Raw genomic sequence first — 21807 nt, 5'->3', positions numbered from 1 at the left:
AGACTTGACTACTCCCCTAAGCAGAGCCGCCGTTAGCGAGCATCAGTGGCCAGTGGGCGGCTTGCCACGCCCCTCAACACAGAGGCCGCCCCGGCCAATCAGTCCCGCCCCGCTCTCAGCGCGGCTGCGCCTTTCCCGCCCGTCCGCTTTCCCGCTGCGGCGGCGGCGGCTCTGGAGGTCGGTCGGTAATCGGCCGTGCTGCCCGCTGGCGCTCCGCCATGTGGCTACTGACCGCAGGAGCGTTCTTTGCCGTCCTGGGCGCAGGTAGGTGGGGACGGAGACCCCCCCCGCTCGGCCTTTGACGCGGGGCTCTGCTGTGAGGAAGGGGGGTTGGCGCGGCCGCTACCCAGGGGAGACGGTGGGGAGGAGGGGCCGGGAGCTTCGGCTGGGAGCTGCTGGGAGCCGGGATGCGCCGAACTGGGGCGGAACCGGGTGTCGGCTGCTGCCCGCCGCCCCGTGCGGAAATCTCGGTCGGTCTCTTACGGCTCCTTCAAAAGGGTTGGAGTGTGTCGGCTGTGGTGAACGCTGAGATGGTTGAGTTGCTTCCTTCAATTGAAAATCGCTTTTCTCGCTGAAATGGAGCCGCTGCGGGGTGTCGATTCGTCCTGCGAACGTGTGAGCTCTAAAGGGGAGTAAAACAGAAAAAAAAAAATAAAAAATTAAAGAGAAATTTACTACGGAGTTAAATTATTGTAGGCTTAAAGTGGAGGGGATGCAAAGTCCATTCCTAGAAGAACAGTGGAAGCTCGAGAGCTTCTAACTGTGTGTACTTATCCTTTCTGGTAGAAATCCTTGTCCCAGTCCATCGTATTCGATTTGGGTACAGTTTTGGGGTTGATTTTTTTTTTTTTTTTTTTTTCTGTTTTGTTAGTTTTTTTGTTTGTTTGTTTGTTTTTTGAGTTACATGGCTAAACATGCAGCATAACGTGTAGATGGAGGAATATCACTTCGTTGCAAAGTGCTGTTATGTACGGTGCGTGTTTAATCATGGAATTGCTCAGGTTGGAAAAGACCTTAAGGATCATCAAGTCCAACCGCAACCTGACCATACTACCCTAATCTGTTAATTACAAGCTCTGTTAAGTCAGTAGTAACCTCTGACTGGTTTGAGAAAACGAAGACTGTGTCTGAGTCAGATGTGTGAATATCGGGACTTGATGATCCTCATGGGTCCCTTCCAACCCGGGGTATTCTGTGATTCTAAGTCACTGATCTGACTCACTGCAGGTGCACATGAGCGTGCTTACAGTTAGGGGTGGTGTTGCCTTACAGTAAGCGGCAGTCTTTTCTCACCTTTGGGCTTTATCAGGCAAATATAGTCAGACTTCTGAATGATTAGTGCTGCTGGGAATTCCAGGAGCGACTACTGTTGAACTGAGCTGTGGTTTTGTATGAATGATTGAAAATATTGGGAAGGAAGAATTGAAAGCCTTTGTACTTGGCAATCAGGCTAATTCATTTAACCTTTCTTTGGATCCCTGGTGTAATGCTGGCCTTATACTTCTTGTTAATCTCAAGAACTGATGAATGGATCTTCAGATCGAATCTCAGCATTGATTTTGAGTCCTTCTTGAAACAGTGGTTAGTAATACCCTTTTAGAATTGTGGGGGGAGAAAAAGGCTAGAAATGGGAGTGATAAAATGATAACACTGATATATATTTTTTTTTCCACTAGATGATATTGCTAGATGCATTAGTTACAGTGGCTTATAAAACAGGAAACCTACTGTTATAAATTCTACTTTCAGTTTTGTTTGCTATATGCTCAAATGCTAAGAATCGTGTCTTGCATGTTACTTCATGTACACTCCTCCAATGGACAAAAAGGGGAAATGAAAGAAATGTGCTCAATCTGCAGGCTTTTGGCTCCACCTGGAGAGAGAAACAAATGGCAACTTTTTTTTTTTTTTTTTTTTTTTTTCCATTAAGCTGCCTTGCCTTCCTTCTCTGAGAAGTATAGAGGTAGAAATGTTTCCCAGTGTCCTTAATGAGCTGTAAGGGATGCTTTGTGGAGTGGATGGCGCTGCACTTCCATTTCTAGGTAGCTGTGTGCTCAGCAGCAAGAACTGGAACACCGTTGGAACTGCTTGTGGTCAGTGTTGCGTGCTTGCAGTGCAGAAACCAAGCCTCAGTGCAGTGTTTCTCTGCATGGCATTTTTGAGGAAGTGTCCAAGGTGGCAGCCTGAAGTCTTATTACTATTATTAATTCATGATCGACTTTGATATCTGCATGTTACATGGATGTTTTTCTTTTGTTACTTCCTTAAAGCAGGGTTTTTCTTCTTATTTCAATGGAAGAATTTCTATTTTCCCAAGTCTCACGTTGCTATGCTTTTTCTTCTGTTTCTTTCATCTCTTGCGTATTAAGAACTAATGCTGAATGTGTCCATCTTCATTTTTTTTTCCAGGTTCCACCCAGCTGGTGTTTAATGCAGTAGATTTTGTGGAAAAATATGCCTGTAATGATACAGTGGTTTTACCTTGCATTGTCATTAACCTAAAGGAGAACAATGACAGCAGCATGCATGTTTCATGGAAGAAACAAGGACAAGTAATTTTTTCTTTTAGTGGACCGGATCAGCAAACTTACAGGCATGAGTCAGTTCCATCAGCTAACTTCCTTTCGAAGATGGATTTATCTAAGGGTGTTGCCTCACTACAACTTAAAAATGCAGAAGCAACGGATGGAAATTACAGTTGTGAAGTAACAGAACTAAACAGAGAAGGGGAAACAAAGATGGAACTTAGAACTCGTATGGGTGAGTTATCTGTCATTTTTTACATGATCTGCTGGGAGTGAAAGACAAGATTTTATGGGAAAGGGAAATTAATGATTGTGTAATAATGGCTGAAGATTAACTGTCAGATCTGATGAAATCTGTTTTCCCACATCTTTTAGGTTATATAGTTGGTGACGTTTCTAGCACCCTTCAGTTATTATGTTACATATTGAAACATATTCTTAATATCTTTGTAATACTGGGATGGATACATTCATCAGAGTGGCAGCAGAGATCATATGTTTGATGCATTACATTTTGCAGTCTTTAGCTGTGTTGGAAAAAAAATATGAGTAGAACTAATAGAAACTTTTCATAAGAACTCTAAAACTTGATCTAAAGGCACACTGTTTTTTGGTGAGGTTGGAAACAGTACTGCTAGCTGCTAAATCATTAGGATTATCTAGCATTAAACATTTTCTTTGGACAATGTTAGATTAAAAACAATGGTGACCAAACAATGGCTTTCTTGTTTGTGAGCCATTTTACCTTCTCCTGCCCAATGCTGCCCATGTGCTGTAGTGCCTTAGCTGATGAATAACAGTATCTACTATACGCATTTAGCCTGTCAAGTGTTCTGGTAGAGGTGGTTTGCACTGGATGTGTGTATTGTTTATCTGCTCTGTGCAGAACACTTTTTTCTTGCTGCTGGAAGGTTTTTCAGAACTGAACGCATTGCACGTACATGGCATGTACATACATAGCATGTACATGTGGAGTCTTACTTGTCCACTGTGGAATTGTCTTAGGAGATAGATAGATAGATGTATATATAGATAGATAGATAAAGATATAGATATTTGCTCTTAACTGAGTGACAAATGCTGAAACTATCTCTGAATATCAAGCAGATGCTACTTATGTCCTGCTGCAGACATCTGTGTAGTTTACAGCTGGGCCTAATTATAGAGTTAATCGTATGCATTGCAAAACAGATGTAATCCTGAAATAAACTGAGAGGAGTACAGCCACCTTTTTTTTTTTTTTTTTTTTACTTGTAAGAGAGGTCAGTGATTATTTCATAAAATATTGCATATAATACAAGATGCGATTTCATTATTGTTTGGGGCTTTTTAGCTTTTTTCTTTTTTTTTTTTTAGCTTTTATGCTTAGAACTTAAAAGAGGTATAAAGTCTACAAAGCAGGAAACTGATGTAACTTTTCTAATTTCATTTTCTAGTTGACAGTTGCGACGAGGAAAAACCTCCAACACCAGTGGATAAGTGTGGTTAGTGAAGAACTTCTAGTTGCAAGCTTATGATAGCTTTTAGAGAATATGCTAGAAAATATTTTGAATTTACTCTTTGTATCTGAGGGCTTAACTGAAGGTAAAACAGCTCCTTGCTCCATTGTTTAACATCTTCTGCATAATCTTCTGGAATTTGTTTTAGAGAGACTTCTGAGGAGGTACAGTACAGGAGGGGAGCTTAGAAGTGGGCTGGTGAGCAACAGCCATTTTGAGTTAGTCTCCACTCTGTTGTTTCTGAGCAGTCAGCTCACACTGTTATTACCAATGCTTTGCAATGGTTTTTATAGAGGCGATGTTATTAGAGCCAGCTATTCTCCACTTTGCAGAAAGCATGCTCATAGGAACTGGGTGGCAAAGTGAGCAAGGTTTTCATGCCACACTTTTTTCAGAGCAAGTATCTTCATAGGATATTAACCACAAAAGAATGTGGTTTCTACTGCATGAGTTCCCACTCACTGCTGAGTCTGGAAGTCTTATTAATTTGGAGCTGGCTTCCTTATGTGGGCTTTCAAAAAAATAAAAAATAAAAAAAAATTGTTCTTAGCCAGAAGTTTGAGTTCTGTGAAGCACTGGATTAAGTGAAATGGGTTAGCAAGAAAATGTGTTGAGCTGTTCTATTTGCATGTTGCTTGTCCCAGCAATGTTATGAGCATCTCCATACCCAGAGTGCTTTTGGACTCCGAGACTTGCCCACGCTTGGTGCTCCCATGTTGCAGCCTGAAATCCTAGCATGTACCAGCAGGCTTTGTGGCTGCCTCTCTGTGTGTTTAAAGTAGGTGGTAATGCCACCTGCAAGTGGTGCTACTTCTCAGCCTGCAGATCTGTTTGCTTTCAATTCATGAGTAATTCCTTTGCATTGAGCTCTGTCACCAAGACTTGCCTGTAGGGTTTGGTTTATCCAAAGGATGGCAACACTGCGGTCAAGTTGCTATTCAGTATCGATGTCTTTTCTTTGAAAATGCACATAAAGCAAAAAGCTGTAATGTAATGAGTTAGGTGAGGTTTTTTCGCTGTAAGAAAGTTGACAGATGTTCCTCCATTTCTCTGCCTGTAGTATCTTTTGTTAATTTTCTTGTATTTATGTTGTAACTGTGGTATATTTTATATGTTCCTAAGGAAGCAAAAACAGTAATAATTGTCATAGCATCCGTGTTTCCATCTGCTGCCTTGACTATGGTACCGCAGAGCTCCATTCTTGGGATCCTGTACCAACGTCAGTTTCTTTGGCTTGTTTAACCAGAGATTGAACTCCTGGGTCTTATAAGCCCATGCTGGCTACAGAGCCTGTTTCTTAAGGTGGTCTGTAGTCCCAGTGAATTAGTAGCACTAGATATTCTCAAAGAGACATTCCTGTAGTGTCTTAGCACAAAACAGTACAGCTTAAGACCAATACTAAGAGGTGTTTATTGGCACCAGAGGGCTGCAGACTTGCTTTCCTGATGTTTGATCAGTTTGAGGACTGATCTCTGTGTCAGTGCCACAATTGCAATGAGTTTCTGCTGAAGCCCTTTGCCTCAGTTATGTTATTACTAATAGGAGGTCATTACTGCAAGGCAAATTCTAATTTGTTGGGAAATATGCTGCCTGGTACTAGAGTTATATATTCCCTGTGGCAATAGCATAATGCAGTGGCGTGAGTCCAGATAACACGTGCCACGTCTTGGTATTATGGTAACTTGCACTGGATTGCAACAGCTGCTGTTGTAAGAATCATTTCCTTATGCTCGGTGTGAGTGTTAACACGGGGTGAGAAATGTGAATGGCAGAATGTGAGCCAGAAGGCTGTCTTAGCCAAAAATTTGGGAGAAGTCAAATGCAGAAGTAAGACTTGCTAATAAGGATAAAGTATCGCTGAAATGCATACCTTTCACGTGCTGATTTTTACTATCCTGTTTCAAATAGTCTGCAAAAATTCATATACCTTTGCATGTAGGTATTCATTTTGGGAGGGAGGGGGAGGAGGGGAAGGGCTGGAAGCAGGGATTTCATGTGGAAAAGTATTGTCTTACCATGAAATAATGCTTTCCTTCCTTTTAGGTATTACTGTTGCTTTAGAAATGTGAATCTTGTCTTTAACAGAACAGTCGAGCCAAAAAAATTATACATAATTAAGTCTTCAATTTTTACTTAAACTTGCTCTCTATGGAATTTACGAATTTCAGTCTGTCCTCGAGGTATTACTTGCCATTGGGAGTTGTGAGGTATTGCTACTTTAATTCCCATGTTTCTGGAGCTGCAGGTAGAGCTTTGAAATGAATGTGGAGAATAAGTGCAAGGAGTATGCACTTAAATGAAGATTAGCCATTTCTTTGCAAATGAGTGTGGAGGCAGAGGAGCAGTGGCAAGTATAATGTAAGAGAAGACAACTTTGGCTTTCGCTGTGTAAGTTTAAATGACGTTATCTGCAGAGACGCTGGAACCAACTGCATTTTCCAGTTCAATGGAGATGTTTTCAGAATTGCATGTTGGATGGTGGCTGCACGATCTTGCAGCACGAGTGACTGAACAACCCGAAGGCGTCCAAAATGCACGGGGCGAGCAAAGCTCAAAGGATGATGATTGGAAGACTTGAAGGAAAATGAGTGATTTCTAAAATTAACAAAGCAGTTTCCCTCTAACGTAGGCTGGTTCCTCATCACGTCTGGACGTTTTTCAGGAATTGTAGCAGTTGGGAATAGAGTAGAGCAGCTGGGGAGGCATCATATTGGATGTTATTCTTGCCTAAATTCCACAGTTAGCCAAATACACAATTTTTCTGTGTTATTTGGCAGTTCCAAAGCAAGCTAGCTTGTGCTGCCACACAATATTATAAACATAGCTTCCGTTGCACTGGAGTTTAGTACCTCCAGTTTGCAGATGTTACAGTGAGTAGAGATACTGGAAAAAAAATAGGTTGTCACACAAGACTGAGTGAAAATTATGTAGGTAAAAGTCACAGCATTCATAGCATTAAGACTTATAACAGGCTAACTATTAAATACCATCTTAAACAGCCTAGAGGATAGCCAAAAAAGGTGCAATACGTGCAAAGCTAGCAATTTTTGCGTGTTTGTTTTCCTCCTACCATTTTTCTTTGTTTATTCTCTAGAACGACAGTTCGACCTAATCCAAAGTATTGTCATCTCAGCGTTGCTGGTCTTCATTATTGCTCTTTGCTGGGCTCAGTTAGGTGTTATTGGTGAGTACTGACTCTTTAATTCTTTGCAGCTATTGATTTATTTGTCTTCCGATTGCTTATGTGAAGGCATCTGCAGGTTGAAAGGTGGTGCCTAAATCTAGAAGAATGTGTAGTAGAATTGATCCAGATAATACAGAGGGGTACTATGTAAGCTTTGTCAAATAATTGTTTGGTTTCTTCTGGAATCTTCTCCTGATCACTCAAACTGTTATTTACGTTTATTTGTTGAAGGTAAGATATTACAGCCTAAAAGGTCTGGTTCTAACAGAGCTAGTCTACTGTATGGTAATGTTTTTGCTGCCAGTGTTGTTTCAGACTAGAGCCTTTGTTTTGCACATATGGAAGTTGATAATCTACTGTCCTAGATTAAAACAAGGAAGCATTATTTCACTGTTGGTTCGCCTTGACAATACTGGATGATTGGAAGCAAAAATATCTTCATTTTATGGTTGTAAAATCAATGTTAGGGGAAGTTCATTCTCTCTTCATGTGAAATTATGCATTAATTTCTTGGCACTGGCAGAGTTATAATTTTAACACTAATATCAATGATTTTGTTAGAAGTTTTCAGAGGCAGTGCATCTGTCTGTGTCAGAAATCCTTGGCATTCTTCACACAACAGTGTCCAACATGTAGAGTTCCCTGAGGTGTAATTTGTTACATCAGTCTTTGAGCTTTTTCAGCCTCTTTCAGTTTGCAAGCTTCTGCTTAGAGTCAAGTCCATAGGAAATGATAGACAATCACGTTCAGAATGATTTATAGTTATCACATTCAGTTATCTAGATATACTTTGCTTTGGTAACTTCTCACGAACCTCTAAAAGGGATAAGTGAACCTTCAAAGGTCCATCTGTGGTCAAAGGTTAGAAATGAATGCATAGAGATCTTAATGACTTTATTTCCAGAATGTTAGATTCCTGATTTTATTTATTTATTTAATTTTTTTCCTCATTATTATTTATAGTGATTTAAGACTCTGATCTGTTGTGATATGTTCTGGAACTGTCATTTGTACCAGAACTAGCACATTTTTAGCATTTTGAGAGCAAAGTGATAATTGTCCTAGGATAACCGTGGATATGTATCCATGGAGAAGCAGTTCGTTTTACAGGACTTAAGTTGAGCCTGCTTGGTTTTATTGCAAGCTCTGACTTCTCTGGGGAAAAGCAAACCTACGACCTCCAACTAATTAACTGTGGGTGTACTTACTCTTTATTTTTTTCCCTTATACTTTGCTTTATTTTAATTAACCTGTGAATCCAGTGATGCTGTGCTGTACCTTTAACTGTATTTAGAACAAATGTATTTATTAAACTGGATGTTTCTTTCTATGTGTTACCATGAATTGCATGTTTTGGGGGAATGGTAGAAAGTGTTCTTGTTTGTTTGGGGTTTTTCTGTTAGTTTGGTTTTCCTCCAGGATTAACTTTGAGGAATTGAGTGTAGTGTACCCATTACTTAGTTCTGCATTTGAGTTTAACTTTCCTTGTCAAATGTATCTGTAATATGAAAGAATAGCAGTTTCTAGCACATTTATGCAGGATTTTTTTTCCTACTGCTGCTGCTCTTCAAATTAAGTTGCTGGTTTAAATGGTGGTCTTATTTAGGAGTGTGGCTGGGACCCTGTTCTGTTAGACAATGTGAATGTGATGAATGAGTTTTAGTTACAAGAAACAACATTTTGTAACCTATCTGTAGATAAGATTTTGTTGTGTATACCCTCTAAACTTTTATCCTAGTAGTCTGATGTTGTTTTAACATGGTGAGGAGGATGTTAATTTTATACATGCTCCTTGTTATTTCTTCTGAAGTTATTTACTGTATTTGTTCCCTGCTAGAGATTACTGACTTTATTATATACCAAGACTGTTGGTAAGTGAATTTTCAAGCTTGCAGCAAGCACTTCCTATTTTGTTGTTTTTCCTGTTTAAGGCAGGGAAAAACACAGATGTGGCTGGTTAGCATGGTATATATATTTGTACTGTTCCTTCTTTTCTAAAGACTTCCCAAGTGCTACTGGTTTGAAAGCCTTCAGTGGAATCAACCATTGCTGAGGTGGCAGCTATATGTAGATCATTCTTACCTACTCATCCCCAAAACATTCTGGTGAGACAGGAATATCACCCTGTTGCACATCCAAGTCTGCATGGCGTCACTGGGAAGAGAATTTCTGAATCCGTGTTCGACGCTCATCAGAGTAATAAATCTGCTATAGTGTTAATTAAATATCAATAATTCACCTTCTTGAATTAACCTTGCACCTGAAGGTGGAATTAAGAATTCTAACTAAAACGGTGCTCCCAGGTTTCACTTATCTTAGTAGGCCGTATTGACCATATCAAACAATGAAAGTAGATGAACTTTCAATGGTAATTACAGTTTTAAGTCTTAGGAGTTCTTGATGAAAACAGTCCTATAACAAAGTGCGTATTTTTGTGTGATAATCTGTATGTCTGATCAGTGTCCTCACACTTTTTCTTTTGGTTTTGTTTTTAAGCATTAAAATGTGAAACTGTACGTAAGAAGAAAAAGCACATCACTGTAGCATGTAGCATCTTCACAGTCATTGCTGTTGTAGCTGTCGTGCTTTTTATCCAAGGTAAGCGTAACAAATTTGCCTTCCTAGGTTAAGGGAATAAGAGCACAGATCTGTCTCTTCCATACTGTTGTATGAAGTTAGTTGCCATCTCTTAACTGCCACCTACTAATTTTGCAATGAAGAAAACTCTAGAATACAATAGAAACAGCACTGGGAATGTCAGGCCTTCCTAAGTGTTCGTGGGGAGGGGATGCAGACTCCACATTGTTTTCTGTTTTCTGTGCTGCTGACTTGGATAAATATTAGGGGAACTGGGATTCTTTGAGGACCCTGAAAATTTGATGTTCTCCATTTTTACTTTGTGCTTTATTTGAATGAAGGATTTCTGTTTTTCTAATTTCTGTACAACTGTTTGCAGATGGCAGTATTAGCATGAATCAAATTGGTCTTGCTTTTACCATACTACCTGCTGGGATGCTGATGGTGCTTCAGTACTCTATATTTAAAATGGGTAAGTGTTTTTTATTCACCAACTCCAGAACATTCTGGTAAAATAACTGAGTATCCCCTTCGTAATTCACATAATCTGCATACTGTTTCACTTTTTTATAAGTAGATTGTAGGTGCTATGATAGCATGCTGGTTTATGGTATCTCAAAACAAAATGTTTAACTTACACACATAATGCAGGATCCCTGAGTGACTCGCAGAGTTTTTTCCCTGCACCGACTGGCTGAGTTTGGCATCTAGGAGAACCTGGGTTTTCTTTGTGTGAATGACCTACCTTCTGTATCTCTGTAGCTGAAACTTAAAAAATGACAAGTTTCTTTTTAACCCCCCCCCTCTCTTTTCCAGTTCTGGATGATCTAACACACAAAGGATATGCTCTGTTGGGCTTTCAAGTTGTGGGTTACATAGTTGCTGTGGTTGGCTTTGCACTGTCTGTCTCAGGTAAGCAAATTATCTTCTGAAAGTGTCTTTTTACTTTTATTTGTACCTGATGTTTATTTCTAACACAAAAATACTATGAAAATAGCTTCAGTACATTGAATGTTAGCAAGTAATTCATGTGAATAAGGCTACTTTGTTAATGCCCTTTTATGTGGTGAAAGAAGAATGGCCTAAAGGCACTATTGTGTTATAGTTTCAGTAGTATATCTGACATGACTGCATTTTATGAGCAATTACCTAAAAATAGTTTTTTTGAATTGTTTTAGTTTTTGCAGTAGTTAATTGAACCCTGAATCACCTGAAACAACCACTGACCTTTATCACTGAGACCTAAAGACCTGAGACCTTAAAAACAAAACAAATAAATCCCAAATGGAGCTATAACTGTTTCCTAATGTTTAACAAATAAATCAGAAATTTGTTGTTAATCTCTACTTGTATGGAAATTGTAACTGAATTGGGAGGTGGCGTTAAGCCACTTAAGGTGAATACAGGAACAGTAAACTTGGAAGCATTCTTGAACTATTTAAGCCTAGTAGTGGCTGACATCTTGTTTTAGCTCTGAGAAAATCAATCGTTGATATAAACAAGCACCAACTGTCCCCTTTCCTTTGTTCTACCCCTTTTTTGTCCTCCCTACCCAAAAGACCACAGAAAACCCAGCTACTGAGGGGAGGGTGAATTTAGAATTAGCTATCCTTAGCTCTGTGTTTAGTTGTAGCATACATACTCAGGTTCATTCGAGGCACTGGTACATCTGATTTATCGCTTCATGAAGACATTTTTAATCATTTATCTGGTTGGAGATTTAAAGGAAAAATTTCTCTTTGCAATGGGTTCTAAAGATTTCTCCATTCCGAGCGAAATGATGGACCTTTCAGTGGAGCTTTGATTTTAGTCTTTTGTTTAATATTTATGGAAATATTTGTGAGGAGCACCTAAACGTTGTCTAGTAGTATGTAAAAGTGAAATAGAGCTATAGGAGATTCCTGATAGGTGAAGTGTTATGTTCTAGGGGGATCAAAATGGGGGATGGTTTTATTCTGCTCAAAGAGAAATTCACACTCTTTTCAGGAGGATGTTTTCACAGGTCATAAAGAGTAGATGTTAGCTCTTCTGCTGTAAGTTCAGCTCAGTGACCTTTAGGTGTCATTAGATAGAGCCCATCCCAGGATCACTTCACAGGTAGAAGCTGCGTCCCCCTTTAAGGCCTTAGAAAGATGCAGAAGTAGTTGGGGGGAGGGGGGGGAAGGGTTGAAAGAAATTGATCACTTCTGTTTTTATCGAGCCTATTTATTTGAGTATTCATTTATTTCTCCAAAGTTTGTTATTTGTCAGTTAATACAATGCCTTCTTTTTTTTTTTTTTTTTTTTTTTAACAGCCTGTCCTTCAGTCCTCCTGTCCGTTGTAATTGCTGGCTTAGTTGTTATGGCTGTTGCGGATCTTCTTGCTCTGGTTTATGTCTATAGTTGTAAGTAGCATCCAATATTCTGCACTAATGTTATTTATTTTAGATTTCACAATTAAGTAGTTTAAATTAAAAAAAAAAAAAAAAAAAAAAAAAAACTACAGTGGAAAGTTGACTAAGTGGGCTTTTGTTTCACAGAGATGGTGGAGTATCTTGAGTAAAAAATAAAACTTCAGACATATTAGGAAAGCCAACACTTATAACAAGTGTGTTTCAGTTTAAGCTCTGCATTTACACAGCTGCCTAGCTGAAGGTTAGCTCTGAAAGAGCAAAAGACTGTCAAGAACTCTGTAGAAAGGGTTACAGAGTGGTGTAGATAGCAGCTTATTGCAGGATATGAATTTTGAAGAAGCAATATCTACCTAATGATTTCCACAGTTTAGATGTAGGTTAAAATAAGAGCAGTTTGAACGAGGACCTCTTGTTTCAGTGAATCCTGGTTTTCTTGTGCTTATTGCCAAGAGGAAAAAATAGCAACACTTCGTTTCAGAAACTGGTCTGGTCCCCAGATTTCAAAAAGAGGAAAGACCTGAAGGTATGAAATCCAGTTAGGCCTGCTAAGTAAGCATAAAGCATATCAACGCTGTGTGATGGAATGTGGTGCAGACATCTCCAAGCTGGTGCACCACAGCGTAACACTATGTGGACTTTATAATTTGTGTGTGAGAGAGCAGAGGAGCTTTGTTTGCTTCAAGCTGTGAATGAAGGCTCTTCAAACAGCTTGTCAGTTTGGATTCGGAACTATACAATTGAAGATGCATTGCTTCCAGAGTTGAGCTGGTTTGTACAGCCACCTAGTCTGCAGTGAATTATGTGATCTTCCCAGTTCAGTATGTACACACCATGTTTGGCATGGTTAGAAATAATAGGCCATGAGACCAGGAGGGATTCTATTAAAGAAGAATATAAGGCAGAAGATGCAACATCTGGTAACTGAGATGAAGACAGAACATGAGGCAAAGCCTTTTAGCAGTGAAAGTCTTTTTTTTTTTTTTTATGTTGAGCCATTTACAAAGCTTGTATAAAATAAGCACGAAGAAAAATATGTAGTGTAACTCATTTTTATAGCTGAATGTCTTCAGTGAAATAGTAGATTGCACATAAATTTTGGTTCCTAAACAGAGGAGCACTTAGAAGCTTTTGGAATTCAGAGGTAGTATTAAATAGATATGGATAGAGGAAGCTGCAGTTTTGTGTTGCTGCTCTTCCAAGTTAAACAGGTAGATAATTTTATTTGGCTGATCATTTGTTCTTCCTTTTAAAAAAATTTTTGTTGTTATAGGTTCCAGAATGAAAGATCATCAAACTCCAAGGGTAAGCTTAAAATTAATAAATTTGGGGTGACTAGATGGCTCAGGGGATTTTAGTGAGATACTGAGCCTTTCTTCACTAGTTCGAATTCAGACCAGGTTGGTAGCAAGCAAAAGTTCTGGCTGTGTAACAGATGTCTAATGTTGAGTGAGTTGGTGGTCTTCATTGTCCCTATTGAGTGCGTCTTCAGTACTGTAATTGCAACCCTTATGGAGTGTTGTGCTCAGAGTTTGAAGGGATGTCACAAAAAGGTGGTGAATGTGAATGGGAGTTTGGTGTCTTTACAATGCACTCCTAGGCATGAATTTATAAAGACCATTGGTTAATGTTTTTTTTTTTTTTTTCCGTTAAGGTGAGTGCAAAACACTTTCGTTTGTTCGGTTTTTATATAGGTGGCTTATAAGGAAGGTTTAGGGTTTTGGGTTTTTTTTCTCCTCATGGCCTTTTAGTACAGAACTCTTGATGTTTTCTTGAATTCCCATCTATATGAATGCAATAGCCTTTCTCTTTTTTGGTTTTCCTTTAATGCCCCTTAATTTGATGAGAAAATCTGCAATCAGAGTGTCTGTCTTTAGGTGACACAGAACAAATGGGAAAGCACTTTTTTTCTACAACTACAACAAAGATTATTTTCACACATCTTCACATATTTTCCCTGTTTTCTAGAATACACATTTTCTAGAATAATAATTCCTTTCACAGAATGACATAGTATTTCCTAGAGGTCCAAGAATGTGAACCTTCTATTTCTGAAGTTTTGCAGAAGCAAGTGAAAAGGAACAGATATAAAGTATCGATAAAACTGTGTTGTAGTGAGGAGTGTGACACATACTGAGTGATTTCATTTTGTAGGTGCCAGCCATCATTCGAGATGCATTCTCAGGTCTCTAGTTCAGACCAGACTGTAGAAGAAAGACATGTCTTATTAGTGAGGTGGAAGAGCTGATAATGGAGAGAAATTGATTTATTCTTTGATTTTTCTCCATTCCCATTTAAATAATAATATTTTAGAGGATTTGTCACCTTACTTGGGGAAGTATGTGGAACTTGACATTTTTTCTTTAAGAAAATATACATATACAAGAGAGAAAAAGAGGAGGTTCACAAAGCTCATGGCACTTCTCAGCTCATTCTTAACAGTGTATTACAGATGCACTTCAGTCAGAATGCAATCCCACCTGCTTTTAACATGCTCCTGGTTACTTGTAAAATGAAGGCAAACAGAGCAAGAGGAGATGTTTTTTTTTTTCTAGTTTTTCTCTGTAAATGAGCTTTGATATACAAATCAACATGTGAGATATCAACATCCTTTGTGGCTGTTTCTCTTTGAGCTGTTTTCTTTGTGGGACAGTTTTATGCAACGATTTGGCAACTACAGAAATGGCCGTAATGTATTATGTGGTGAACATCATTACTCTGAATTGGAGACAGGAATAAAATCTAAAGCTCTGCCCACTAAAAACAGACTTCTTGTAGTTTAAATTAGTGGTGTGTCAGAGGAATTTGGGTGACAATTTGTACCCATCAACTTAGAGAAGTCATAGTAAAAATTGTGCGGATGCGTTGCTTGTTTCCACTGAGGGTTGTTCAGCGTTTTTGCTTTGAGGTAATGAACAGATGAGAAATAGTTTTGAACAAAGACTTTTATTCTGTGTAATCTAAAGACTAACGAATACTTACCATTGGTGGAGGGCTTCATTTTGATCGTGGGGCATGCTTACAAAATGATGCTTGATTCTTTCTTGAGGCTGAGGGGGAAAAGGTGCGTATTTTGATATCTGCCAATTTTAACCAATTGCTAATTTGCTTGCATTATTTCTGATGATTATTTACCAAACTAAACGCACAACTGTGGTGTGTTTCCTTCTGAGGAAGTGACACTCTGTTGCTTGGCTACTTTTTTTTTTTAGTCGTGCTGTTTTATTCCTAACCATTGATCCAATAGCAGAAATAATCCGGTAGGTTTTAGGGGTCACAAGTAGTGTTGCCAATACCTTCTGCTGCCACCTTGAGGTGGCGTCTGAGGAAAAAATTACAATGGGGAAAAGTAATCTGGAGAATGTAGTTACTGATTTTAAATTTTGGGGGAAAATTCTGGTCATTACTTGTATTAACATCCAGCTTTCTTGGTTTTTGTAGAATCACTACTTACTGTATATGTCAATTAGAGTAATTTAACTGTGGCGAGCCAAAAGTAAACATGAAGACATTTTATACATATATATATTTTTAAATGTTTTGCAGAAAGCTGTAGAAGAACCACTAAATGGTAGGTGATATTCAAGGCTTACCTTCTAATTAAGGGATTAATTATGGAAGTAGTTAAGAAAAATAATTGTAGCTCCCAGTGCAACAGCACTGAGCTGGCAGATAGAGCCATGTAAACTGACATACACGAGTCAGTAAGTTTGATCTCTCACTGAAATAATGTCTGCAGCTCCAAACCCTCTATTCTTCCAAACCCTGCTGTTCCTTCTAGCCAGTGCCATCACTTGGGGACTGTTTTGGAACAGTTGTAATACCTCAGTATATTGTGCCCATCCCACTTTTTTTTCTTTCCCTTTTAAAGATGGTGTTAATACTACTTTATAAGCATTTATTTTAGTGGAAAACTTGTGATTGTAGCAAAATCTGCCATTCAGAACAATATCAGAAGTATGGTTCTGATATTTCCCTGAATTGGGAAACTCTGATAGCACTTAAGATTCAGGAAAGTTACAGTGAGAAACAGATGACTAAAACATCATTTTGCTATTCTGTTCACTAACTGGCATGCTCAGTAATAACAAATTCTAAAATTAATTTTAAAATTAATCTGAACATTAATTGTGAAGTATTTCTTTCTGTCTGGTCTGTTACTAATCCATTTGCTTGGCTTTTAAAGATACAAAAGGAGTGATGTTAGAATGATGGTGAGTCAAATTTACATCTTCAGCTATTTATTGTAATGTTTACTTGGGGATTTTGATGTTTAGAATAGATTTAGATGTTCAGTGTAGTGCTTGGAGGGGAGGTGTAGTGTAGGTGCTGCTCTTAATTAAATCACATTTAGTTGACCAGAGAGAAAATACTTTCTGAATTTTTCTAAATGTGTATTTTCTGATGGGGGGGGGAAAAAGAAGTATATTTTTAAACAGTGAAGGGGATGGGTTGGTGAGGGAACTGTTGACTAGTATGGTTTTGATTAAATGTGAGAAGTCAAGTACTTTGCTGCTTTTCTGTTGATGCAGTCTGATAAGATGCATGTACTCTTCTGTGGGTCATGGGTGATTGTATTTGTGTGGAAGTTGTTTAATATTCTAAATATTATTAAGCATCAGATTGGTCTCACTTAGGAATTTAAATTTTGGGTTAGATGCTTAGGTTTAAAATTAAATCAGATGTTTACTCATGCTTTTCTGCCTTTCCCTTTAATGGGAGTAGGATAAAAGAGCCACTCGTTGATGCTATAGGTAGTTCTGCTTATGGCTGGAAACTGAGCAAGCCTGTCATGGGGCATCACTAAACCTTAAACTGAAAGCTTCTGCAACAAAAAAAAAACCAATTTGGTAGTCAAGAAAAAGGACAGGGCCACATTAAGCCTCCTGATTTCTTTGAAATATTTTTGTGTCACACCTAGAAGGCATGAATTGACAATATGATAGTAAATCTTACACTGGGTGGCCATAGCTGGAGCAAGGTGTGGCAGCTGATTTCTTAAAAACAGGCTGCTTTATAAATACCACGTGCTGCTGGATGTTACCTGTGAGTACTCATGCCAAGTGTGTGATTCATCTCAATGCACAATAGGATTGCTTTCTAAATGAATACAAATAGAAATGTTCTCACAGTTTGGAGGCCAGTCACGTTGGTATCTGCTAAATACATTGTTGAAAATGTGTACCAGTCAGTATGAACTGGAGGAGACAGGCAGAGTGGAAAGTAGGTCATGGTTCAGATGTGACAATTCCATGGTTTGGTATCAGGAAACAAACAGCTATTTACTGGTCCATTGCATTCTTTTTTTCAAAACTCTCAAGATGTCAGATAAGGATAAGATCAGTATAGCTGCCACTCGCTGCAGAAGGCCAAGGCACTGTTTTGCTTGGAGATCCAATTTTAGAATGACTGTTTCCACTCGGGTCTCCTTTAAGCTCATGAAGGCCTGCCTTTGCATTTAGCTTTGAGATAGGTCTCACAAAAGCTCTCATACTGCAAATCATCAATTTCATTCTGAGGTTTAAGACGGGGCTAAATTCCTGACTGCCTTGTCTGCTTTGGAGCATGGATGTCTTCTTTAAAAAAAAAAAAAAAAAAAAAGAAAAAAGGTAAAAATGTATTACAGATGGAAGTTAAGGGTTCTAACTTCCATGCTAGAAGCAGGCACATTTTGAGCTGTACCTACTTCAGGTTTTTACTGCCCCTTGAAAGTTGGCTCATATGCTGCAGAGACTAAATCAAGTGTTGAAACAACACTAGTTCATAACATGGCACGTGGAAGTGAACCAGTGTTAGGAGTAAAAACAGAGTTGGAAGCCGCTGCAGCTTATTCCTATGCATAAGGTGGAACTCCAAGGCACAGCATCCACTTTGCTGTTGTGGAGAGACTGAAACAGCAGTTGCCTATTAGTTACCACTCTGCCTTAGCATTCAAACGAGAGAAAACTTTGAAAGAGGGAAAAACAAAAAAGGCTTTTTTTTCTTTTAAGTTGTAAGTTGGGCAGTTCGAAGTGCTGCTGGTTAAAATATTTCTACGAATAATCATATATATATTTGTATCTCCTTTAATTTTCAGTATTAAAGACAGAGACCGAAGCTACTGCAGAAATGAGTGATGTGTGAGAAGTACACCGTTGTTTATACGCCGTGGCCTTGAAGATGCACTACTCAAAGAGAAGAAATTCAGGAAACTTGTTGTTTTGCATGTGTGGCAAAAGTGCTTTTGATATAAATGATGTAATTTTATATAGTCGCAGCAGTAGCGAGGGACGTGCGTGTTTGCCCAAGTGTGACCTTTATTTCTTTTGTTATGGTATATATGGTGTGGCTGAGGGTGAGAATATAAAAAAGCACTGTTTGCCCACTACAGCATCTCCCTGCAGTATACTTAGTGGTATTACTTTCCAAAATTATCATCAGTCACTGCTTTGATAATGGGCCTGCTCAGCCCAAAGATTGCAGTACCATTTAGAATATTGTTTTCTTTATTTGTGTGCATGGGCAAGGTATGGTAGTAATGTCTGTGATACAAGCAGGAAGCAGGAATTGTACAAATAACTTTTTCCAACGTTCAGCAGAATTTTTATATAAAAATGCTTAGACACAAAGTTGTATAAATGCAGATTTTACTGCCAGCTCTCCTTAAGAGATTAACCAAGATATCTTAATTCCACAGAATGGTAACATTCCCGTCTATAGACAGCACTCATGTATGCTGTGGTGGCCAATACTTCAGTCTGGCGAGAGAGCTCTCAGTGCCTCTTATGTTTTCTTTGAGCAGCAGCTCAGCTTTTGGAGCCTAATTCAGCACGGGAATTACAGAGCATTTAGTAATTTTCACACTGAATGTGGTTCACGTGTCTGTTCACGTTGTGGAGTTTGTGGTACTGGAACCACACATCAGTTTCAGGCTCTCTTAATGAGTGTATTTGTAAAACACGTTGATGCTTCAGAAAAAAAATTGAATTGTCCTATCAGTGTTTTTTAAATCTCTTTTCTTGAATGGAGATGGGAGTTATTTCATTTCTGACCCAAATTTGTGTTTGTGTTATGTCACAAATGCATAGAATAGAATTTGCGTAGGAGGAGTTGGTGAGAAGTGAGGAGGCTTAGTTGCTGTTACACGTAAGTGGCACGGATAAAAATCCACATAGGATTGATCTTATAGAACCTGCACATTCCCTGAGATGTTAGTGCTTTACAGCTGTTCTGGGAGTTGTTCCAGTGTGGCTGGCTTCTCTTGGACTTCATTTAGAGTTTGCAGAAAACTTCTCCCCAGCTCCCATTTGTACTAGGCTCATTTCAAAGGCACACGTGGTTCTCTCCTAATGATTTAAAACTTTGTTTAGAAAGCTGTTGCTGAACAGCAGTGTAATAATAAAATCCATTTCTTAAAGGGTATTGACTATTATAACAAGTTTCAGGATGGGATGTTACAAAACAAGGGTTTGTAGCCATGCTGCGGCTGTGTGTTGCAGACATCCACGTGCAGGCTCCATCCAAGTCTCAGTGCAGACAGTTTGCATTCAACTAAATGAAATTGAAGTATCCCATCTTGGAATTTTCACTCTAACAGTCCTCTTGCAAAGGCTGCAGTACTGAACCACCGAAACAGCCCTTGGTCCAACCCTCCCTGAAAGAAGTTAAATTGGCCACAGTGTAGAGAGTTGCTTGTGATTAAGTGTTTAAGAAGCAGATACAATTTACTAGTTTATCAGTGGGAATATTCCTCTCAGATTTCAGCTCCTAGTGTATGAATCTTCTCAATACAGGTCTTTCCATAGTCATAGCGATCCACCTAGAGATGGGAGACATTTCTCTGTGTTAACAATTCAATATCAGAATTTAATCTGATTGAGATTTGCCCCTCACTTGTTAATGATTCTTTTTGGTTTGTTGCAAGTAGAACAGTTGAGGAATTAAACAAAACAAACACACTGGAATTCTCTTGTGAGCTATCCTGCCTTACAAAAACAAAACAACAAGTACGTGTAATAGCTTTACGTTAACTACTGTAAAGGAAATTGCAGTCGAATCTGTTGTGTGTCTCTGTGGTGATGAAGCCAGGCTGTTACTAGGGTACTACTGAAACATTTAGAACTCAGTAGCTGTGTACAGCCTGCAGAATCAATTGCTCTAGAAATGAGAGAAACCCAGTGTGCTGTTGCTAAGGGCTCTCCTCTGGGTTTCTTGGAGGTGCAAATTTAACAGTGAGAGTTTCAAAAGTCATTGATCTGCCCAGCCCTTTCCCACCAGTGATTAAAACCAAAGTTCACAACTGTATGACACCATTCGTGTTTATATGTATGCGTGTATATATAAATGCATAGACATTTTAAATATCTATAGTCTTTATCAAGAATGTTTTTATTTATGAAACATGAAATGATTTTGTAAATATTGTGCTAATATACTGAAATAAAGTCATTTTAAGTTGTTTTTGTCAGAGATTTTTCTTGTTGCTGTCTCCCCAGGGAGGTGGTTGAGTCACCATCCCTGGATGTGCTTTAAAAACACATAAATGTGTTTGGATGTGCTGCTAGGAACATGATTTAGCAGAGGGTTGTGTGGTGAAGTTGTGGTTGGACTCAATTATCTTTAAGGTCTTTTCCAACCTGAGCAATTCTATGATTTAACTTATGTAACTGCTTCTGTAAATTTGGGCATAGCTCTTCTTCTCTGTGCCTTTACACGATGTCTCTCCCCGGTGACTTCAGATATACAGGGATGTGCTTGATGTTATGCAAGTTGCTACAGCTACTTTTGTCTTAGAAATCTTATTTCTCTTTTCAGAGCTCGTCCATTTGGGGAAGGAAGTTCGTAGCTTGCCCTCTAGTAACTTGCATCTGGCTGACCATCTTCCAACATCAGATGTCACCAGAATATGATTTGGGAGAAAATATGGGCTGGTAAATAGCAGAAGCTTCTAGTGTAATTTAAAAAATACAGCAGGACAGTCTCTACTTCCAGTCTTCATAATGTTGAACTAACTTTTCTGTGATAAAAGACTTGTGCTACTGCTCAAGTACTGCTCCATACTTCCCAATTTTTTGATGTCTGCAATCATCAGAGTGGAGAAATGGGAGCTCAAAGTGTTCTGTGTTTACACTCTTATATCTACTTCAGTAGAGCAGAGCTGCTGTGAGAATTACTAGCCATTCCCTGCTGCCCAGAGGGAATTTAAGCCACAGCTGTTTCTTCAAGACCTCTTCTGAAATCTTTTGTGATTCCCCACCAGCACTTTCCTTTGAAAATGAGCCACAAAGCATAGTTTTGACCTGTTAAAAGTTTTAGAACTTTTCTGTGTGTGAAATTCTTACGTGTGCTGCACGAACTTAAAGGGTGAACTGTAAGCTGAGAGCGATCCTTAGAAATGTCAGAAAAAATTTTTGCTTCAATCTGCAAGGGAGGGGAAAGTAATGCTGTTCTAAATGTAAGTAAGTGGCTGGAGAGTAGCTCCATGCAATCATTTCGAATGCATATACTCAAGATTCTTCCAGTCAGGTAAACCAGGAAACCAGTCTAAACCTGAACTGAATTGTCCAGACACCTTGGAAAGAGCTTGTGTACTATCAGAGCTTGATAATTGAATGTTTATTGCTGTAGTTATCTGCCTGATAGAAAAAGAAGTG

At 38.8% G+C, this 21807-nt stretch overlaps 1 protein-coding gene across 5 annotated transcripts; it reads left to right on the top strand.

The window, feature by feature from the left end:
- The first annotated feature begins 107 nt into the window (after positions 1 to 107).
- On the top strand, positions 108 to 20623 carry CD47 (CD47 molecule). 5 transcript variants are annotated; one of them, XM_052666540.1, is made up of 12 exons: positions 108 to 264; positions 2410 to 2760; positions 3962 to 4009; positions 7119 to 7208; positions 9705 to 9806; positions 10165 to 10257; positions 10602 to 10697; positions 12080 to 12169; positions 13449 to 13480; positions 15722 to 15746; positions 16362 to 16389; positions 18252 to 20623. In XM_052666540.1, exons 1-11 carry the CDS (start codon positions 219 to 221, stop codon positions 16385 to 16387), a joined length of 999 nt encoding a protein of 332 aa, XP_052522500.1. In that variant the 5' UTR covers positions 108 to 218; the 3' UTR covers positions 16388 to 16389; positions 18252 to 20623. The 5 variants fall into 5 exon arrangements, with proteins under 5 accessions (XP_052522500.1, XP_052522534.1, XP_052522517.1 ...); XM_052666574.1 differs by lacking the exon at positions 3962 to 4009; XM_052666557.1 differs by lacking the exon at positions 15722 to 15746.
- Positions 20624 to 21807: the final 1184 nt, after the last annotated feature.

Source organism: Tympanuchus pallidicinctus, unplaced genomic scaffold (genome assembly GCF_026119805.1).
Source record: "Tympanuchus pallidicinctus isolate F22 unplaced genomic scaffold, pur_lepc_1.0 scaffold10, whole genome shotgun sequence".
Taxonomy (NCBI): Eukaryota; Metazoa; Chordata; class Aves; order Galliformes; family Phasianidae; genus Tympanuchus; species Tympanuchus pallidicinctus.
This window is presented reverse-complemented; position numbering and strand designations above follow the sequence as displayed.